Source organism: Carassius auratus, chromosome 20 (assembly GCF_003368295.1).
Source record: "Carassius auratus strain Wakin chromosome 20, ASM336829v1, whole genome shotgun sequence".
Lineage (NCBI taxonomy): Eukaryota > Metazoa > Chordata > Actinopteri > Cypriniformes > Cyprinidae > Carassius > Carassius auratus.
In genome coordinates, this window is record NC_039262.1 from 3,523,238 (window position 1) to 3,530,913 (window position 7,676).

The 7,676-nt window shown below is 36.1% G+C and overlaps 1 protein-coding gene across 1 annotated transcript; it reads right to left on the reverse strand.

The window, feature by feature from the left end:
- Positions 1 to 1,874: 1,874 nt before the first annotated feature.
- Positions 1,875 to 6,967, reverse strand: aida (axin interactor, dorsalization associated). The gene is made up of 10 exons (XM_026290504.1): positions 6,671 to 6,967; positions 6,062 to 6,128; positions 5,794 to 5,847; positions 5,587 to 5,641; positions 5,361 to 5,424; positions 5,027 to 5,130; positions 3,926 to 4,048; positions 3,711 to 3,833; positions 2,844 to 2,961; positions 1,875 to 2,760 (listed from the first exon to the last, which is right to left on the reverse strand). Exons 1-10 carry the CDS (start codon positions 6,775 to 6,777, stop codon positions 2,664 to 2,666), a joined length of 912 nt encoding a protein of 303 aa, XP_026146289.1. The 5' UTR covers positions 6,778 to 6,967; the 3' UTR covers positions 1,875 to 2,663.
- Between the last annotated feature and the right edge of the window lie 709 nt (positions 6,968 to 7,676).

The window sequence follows — 7,676 nt, forward strand, 5'->3', positions numbered from 1 at the left end:
ATCACTAAATCTTGGATTCAGTTTTTTTTAAACTTGTTTTATTTTGATTGGCAAAGATTTTGTATTACTTTTTGGAACTGACTGATCATAAGCCTTGCGGATCTGAACTTATGCACTGCAGTTTTTGAGTGAAAAGGCATTAAAATAACAGCAACTTCTAAGCAATACAACACCAGGTATAAAAATCATCAGTTTTTTGATGTGAGTAATGATGTCCTGTGTGAGCAAAGTCAGCAAATTTTAGTTTGGCATTTACAAAATAGGTGATCCTATGTATCTTAATCAGTGCTTTAAGTGGCCCAAAAGAGGTGCCGGTACTCTATTATAGCCAAATTATTTTTATTATTATTTTTTTGATGATTCCCCTCATCCCCTGAGGTAACAACAACTATATTGAAGGGCTTTTATATACAGCAGTCAACAGGCAACCTAAATAAAATTTAAATTTAATAATAAATCATTTTATTAGTTTGTGGATTTGCTTGAGCTAGAAAGAACTACTGAACATAAATAAAATGTGCAAAAGCATTCTTAGAAAGCGCTACTGCATTCAAACTTCCAAACTGACTCAAATGATTTGAGATCCAGCTTCGAACTCCCGAACTGACTCAAATGAATAACGCTCCGATCTCCCGAACTGATTCAAATGATTCGCGATCCCCAAACTGACTCAAATGATTCGCGAACCCGCTTTGAACTCCCAAACTGACTCAAATGATTCGCGAACCCGCTTTGAACTCCCGAACTGATTCAAATGATTCGCGAACCCTATACGAACTCCCGAATTGATTCAAATGATTTGCGATCCCCGAACTGACTCAATGATTCGCGAACCCGCTCCGAACTCCCGAACTGACTCAAATGATTCGCGAACACGATCCGAACTCCCAAACTGACTCAAATGATTCGCGAACCCGCTTTGAACTCCCGAACTGATTCAAATGATTCGCGAACCCTATACGAACTCTCGAATTGATTCAAATGATCCGCGAAGCCGCTCCGAACTCCCGAATTGATTCAAATGATTTGCGTCCCCGAACTGACTCAATGATTCGCGAACCCGCTCCGAACTCCCGAACTGACTCAAATGATTCGCGAACCCGCTACGAACTGCAGAACTGACTCAAATGATTCACAGTAAACGTTATCGTGTTTCCTCGAGGCTAATCTGATATTTCAGGCTGAAGTATGTTCATAAAATATTGATGAGTCAAGCAGCAATATCATTTATTAGAAATGAGACATTAGAAAAAGCTGTGTTATGATGCACACGCCATTAAACAAACTTGATGAAGTCTTCACTGAAATGCAGTACTACTTTATTTAACCATTTAGTTGATTCCGAGACTCTAACATTGGCATAACCAAATTAAACAGTCCAATGTGGGAAAAAGCATCTCCTTTAGGTTTTTTCCTTATATAAGAAAATAATAATCTGGAAAACTCCTGTGATAAAGCAGTAAAAGTTAGGCTAGTCTCCAAACAGAACCTAGCTCTTGTCAAACTTTTTCTGAAATCCTTTGGTAAACTTGGTTCAAACTGTTTGAGAAACTAATCCTGAAGTAAGTATAATTTAATCTAACTAAACAGACTGAACTATTCATCAAACATCAAAGTGTGGATGGCGCTAATTACAAAGCCGTTATGCTAATGCTTCAGTTTCTCCTTTCACATATCAAGTTCATATTTACTTGCTTTTCTGATTCATACTCAATTAAACTTCTGAAATATCTATTAAAGAGTACTACAAGGTCATTGTGAAAGATTTTCAATGATGTTTCTAAGCCAAACACCATTATTTTAAAGTTTGAACGTTTTGTAATGCTAAATTAATATTAGCCAGTTGATAAGCAGTTAACATACACAACTTAAAATCGTTTTAAAATGTTTTAATATATATATTTGAGATGTTTTTAGTGTTGTTCTTATAGGTTTTCATGTACTTCATTTTAATAGCATTAGGAAGCAATGCATACTGGATAAAAGCAATAAACTTGTCTGTTAAACATTTATAAAGGAATAGTTCATTTAAAAGTTAATTTTCTGTCGATATTTACTCACCTCCTGTTATTCCAAATTTGTATGCTGTTTTTCCCCACAGTATATATGCATACAAAAAAAAAAGTTATATATTCAGATTCAATTGGCTTTAAGAATGAAATGGCCAATTAATTACATTACATATTGGCGATTTTCACTGAACAAGAGTTTAATATTAAGTCTACAAATGGGTTATGAAAATGTAAAAACATAAAATAAATTATTTTTATGATGTTTAATGGTGCTTTGTCTTTTTTTTTCTGATTACATTTCATGAAAAAGAGTATTTCCATCCAATAATAACAGCATACAGGTTTGGAAGATGATGGCGATTGGTTTCTTTAATGCAATCAAAATACGAAAACCAATGGAAAGTTGTGTTACATCCATCTGTTACCATCAGAAATCAACATCATTGACAATTCAGTTTTTTTCAATCGTTTCCATTTCTAACACTAATTTCTCTTTCAGATGAAGCACCGCAGAGAAATCAGGCTGTGTCCCAAACTTAGATATGAAGAAAAGCGTCCAATATTGCAAGGAATGTTAGAGGTGATGCGCCAAACATATCCGAGAAATATAACCTCTGCTGTCCGTCAAGTGTTTGGCTGACGGATCTTGGTTTAGTCTTTGTGCAAAGTCTGGTTGAGGTGCAGGTAAAGAGGTTTCTTTGTCAGGAGGTTGAGTTTCTTCCTCTTGAAGTCAGTCGGTTTCTTGTACCTAAAATCAGATTTATGCATTGCATATTAATGATGTAACATAGCAGGATGCAACCGACTTTGAAAAACTCGCCTGGTACTCACAGTTCTATAACAATGGGACCTGGTCTGATTTCATCCATTTCCATGAAAGCAAAACACTTTGTGCTAGTGAATCTTTTTTTGGGTTTGTAGTGTTTGAATTCGAAGAAAATAGCTGTGCCTGCAAAAGAGGCAAACGCAAAAATGATCAAGCACAATAATAATATACTGAAATAGTTTATACTTTGTCTCTTGAGTCCTTATGAAAGATGTAGTTGAGTTTGTTTCTTCATCAGGTTTGGAGAAATGTAACATTGCGTCAGTGTCTCATCAATGGATGCTCTGCAGTGAATGGGTGCCGTCAGAATGAGAGTCCAAACAGCTGATAAAAACATCACAATAAACCACACCACACCAGTTTACATCTAGTGAAGACAAAACCTGAAACAAATCCAGCATTAAGCGATTTTTAAACCATTTCAAACTCTTGCTTTTGGTCAAAATATGAGTCCAGTGAAAAAGTTGACTTCACTGAATCAGGAGAGAAATCTGCACAGATCAAGCGCCGTTTACAAGCCAAAACGGTTATAAATAAATACACAAAACAGGAGAAAAACAGGAAAATATCCAGATATTATAGATAGAGGACTCGTATTTTGGCTGGAAGCAAGAGTTTGAAGTTAAAACCTCTTAATGCTGGATTTGTTTCAGGTTTTGTCTTCACGAGATGTGAACTGGAGTGACGTGTGGATTATTGTGATGTTTTTATCAGCTGTTTGGACTCTCATTCTGACGGCACCCATTCACTGCAGAGCATCCGTTGATGAGCTACATTTCTCCAAATCTGATGAAGAAACAAACTCCTCTACATCCTGAATGGAGCAAATCGTCATTTTTGGTTGAGCTTTTCCTATAAGAGCAAAGTGAGACCTTTTGGTAGTTTTTCTAGATGTTTCTGGATTTCTACATCCACGCTAAAATGAATATACGTGTCCTCCTTGTGCGTGGCCACTGGCGTGTCCTGAACCGGGTTCAAGTCTATTCCGTTCAGATCTGGATCGTGAAAAAGGAAAGATAAAAATGTAAGAAAACAGTTAAGACGTGCTGTATCTGATGTGAGGATATCGAGCACTGCGGAGCTCTACCTTTAACACTGACTGTAATGTACGGGTCAATGCACTGTCCTGCATCTTTCAGACCGATCTTCTCTATCGTCAGCGTGAGCAAAGTCATTCCTGGCTCCGAGGGTAATCGTGGCAACAGCGTACCTGTCAAAGACGTCAAACTATGAAAACTGGCACAAGTTCATCTACTGTTTACCTATATTAAATATAGCATGTGGCTCAGAGGTAGAGGACTGTGTTAGACGTGCATGAGGTCATGGGTTCAATTCCCAGAGAGAAAATAAACGTATAGCCTGTATGCACTGTTAGTCGCTTTGGATAAAACCGTCTGTATCATTACAGAGCTTGGGTTTTATTGTTGAACTAAGACCATTAATAAAAATCAGTGCAAAAAATAATTGTGTCTCGTCTAAATATCTAAACTTACTTGAGTCAAGATACATTTACTTGAAGTAAGATATTAAGCCTTGTTTTCTGAAAGATCTATTAAAATATCTGCCAATGAGGTAAGAAACACAATTTAAAGGGAAAACAACTTCGTCTTGCAACATTGGCAGATATTTCTATTACATAAAAACTAAACAAAAAAACTCAGTTTTGATAAAATTTTAGAAAAAAAAAATAGTAATGATTAATTTTGCATCTCATATAGAATGTGTAGGGATTAGTAAACAAAAAACAAAGATGCTGAGTAAGAAAATAATTTTGCAGTGCATTACATTAATACTAACTGAAATAAATTGGTGTCAAATAAATATTTTAAATCAATTAATATTTAAATTCCGCTAATTGCCAAGGCTTTATTCATTTTGAAGCTAACAAAGTGAAACGAAATGACCTAAAACATTAAACTACATGATCATATTTAAAAAGAAAATGAATAAAAATGACAAACAGAACTAGAATTAAAATACTAAAATTAAAATAGATAATCTAATTCAAAATATCAACAAAAAATTGTAAATTCGTGATACTTAAAGCTAGACCAATTTCTGAAGAAAATGTGAGTTTTATCTGCCTGATATATTTTTTTAATGGTTGTAAAATCTAATTTAAGGCCTTAGCTTAATGCTTACAAGTAGTGCTTAAATACTGAACGTCGTGCACTATGAAGGGAGTCACCTGGAACCCTTGAAGGGAATGATGGAGTTGATCCTGCTCCAGTCCCAGCATCCAGCTCCTCCTCCAGCTCGAGGTTCTCCTCCTCACCCGGCGCAAGAATCCTCCTAAAAACACCCAGAATCCATCATCCGTCAGAAACACATTGCTCAAATCTGTGCAACAGCAAGGGATCCTACAAGAACTGAGTATAGACCCTAGACAGTATCTTTAAAAACTTGAGATTTAATATTGTACCACCTAGCAACACTCTTTATAGCACAGAGTTAGAATTGGAATACTGGATCGACCAATCAGCATCCAGCATCCGTTCTATAAATAAACATCAAAAGACTACCTCAAAGGCACTGGTTGGACATCAAAAGGGAAATCTTTGTTGTAGGTCAGAATGTTCTTAATAACTGTGGAGAAACGTAAGAGTAAGTGTTTATCTGGAAATATAAAAGTTATTCTTAAGATGACTTTATTAAAATCGGATGACAGTAGATAATTTAGAGGATGCATTTAAATTAATCTATCAAATAGGGTTAAAATCATTCATATGCACATATTAATGTACATACTGGGCTCCAGTTTTTTCAGGTCTTCTAACTTGAACTCCTCTTGAGATTGTGTGCACTGGCAAAGGATAGACACCAGAAGCACAAGATATCAGTTTAACAGGAACGTAAGAGCACTGATAATCATTATATTGAGAAAATATTGTTTACACTCTCTGAAGAAACTGAAGTATAATTGATCATTAAGACTCATCTCATAACCGCACTAACCTGTAAGGCTGCACTTCGCATTTCAAGGCATGTTGCAAGCTTTCCCAGGGTTTTCTGGGAAACACATCAATGAAACAATTGATTTTGTGTGAGATATCAGAACCAGACAGTAGAAGTCCACAGCAAAAAAAAGAACCAATGTCTTAATAATAAATATAATTGAAAATATCCGAACATCAGTTCCCGATTTGGAATTGCATTTGCTGTCATGCTAAGCGTGGAAAAGTGATTGACAGCTGTCAGTCATCATCACGGTGAACATGCTCACCTTCTGTTCCTCGGTGAATTCATGCGAGTTTGATGACTGCACTTCTTTCTGAAGTTGCCTTGCCAGTCTAAAATAAATAAATAAATAAAACATCACAAGAACCAAATACAAATGACTTAATTTTTAATGATAACTTTGTTTATAGACACATCTGGCTATGATAAGAAATGAAATAAATAAATAATAAAAGTGCTTTTCTTTACCCACATTTATTGAAACCGTGCCCCAGAAAAATAAATGCACATTAAATCCATGAATAAAATGCACAAGTGGAGTGTCTGTTGTGATTGACCTGAATGGCACGAGCTCAGACTGAAGCTCCACCCAGTGTTGGAGGGTGTGGCGCGCGCGACATAATGCAAACAGGCTGTTGAACACTCAACACTTATTTATTTATTTACTCACCGCATCACATCACATGCACATCAAAATTTATTAACGGGGAATAAATTGCAACGTTGTGTTAATGCAATGCATCGCTTGTCATGTAACTTATATTTGTAGAAGAAAAAAACTCACTTGTAACCAACTCTGATCCAGAGATCGACAAATATATATATATATATATATATGGTACTATATATATGTGATTAAAAATGCGCAACTTACATTTGATATTCATCGATGGCTTCCACCAGCTGCCCCCACGAATCAAAATCCGTGCCCTTTTTAAAACTCGTGTGCCATTTCTGGACGGTTTTGGTGACATCTGACATCTTCTCGGGTTAAAGTTGCGCGACAGCTCGGGGCTCTGACATCGCTGGGGAAGTTTTATCTCCAGCGCCGCTTTGTTGTGCACCGCCGGGGAAACGCAGTGGGCTCCGGATGCTCCGGTGGCATCGCCACGCACCGACACAGGCCTGACGCGAGTGCAACCGGACTACATGCAACTGCGCCGGAAGACTTTCAAAATAAAAGTCCGACGTTCAAAATAATTACGTGAGATGGATTTTTTTTTTTTTTTTTTTTTTGCAACAACATTACAACCAATCAAGGTAAATAAACACATTTCAGAAAATATCCACATTTATTCAGCCTTTGTTGAGCAAAACCAAAAAATATAACAACAACCACAAAAATGTATAATAATAAGAAGAAGATGAAAGGAAAACAAAAACTACATAAATAAGAAACAAAAAACTACAAAGTGGGCTTTTAAATTATAAATTATACAATTCCAACTGAGAAGTCAACTTAAGGGCTTTTTTATTCTTAACAAATTTTAAGGCGTTATATAAGAGTTTTAGCTTGTTACACCAATGGATAAAGTTGGGTTTAGATTTAAACCATCTGCATTTGTGAATAAAAAACATATCAGAGGATCGAGCGAAAATTCAAAATCTTTGTTTTTCGTGAAAAACACCAAACCTGACTGCCTTCACATGGTGTGAATGGTGGGAATTCAACATCTTTTGAACTTAACCAAGTTTTGCATCTCTCTCCAAAAGAAGTGAACTGAACCACACCAAAAAAGTACCTGCTCTGAAGATGCAATACTTGTTTCACAAAAACACAATTAATTGCATCAAAATTGTATTCGTTGGTAGGGTAAATCTCATTTCTAATCTTGAAGCACACCTCTTTAGCTTTTGGAGGAAGGGGGTAAGACAAATCT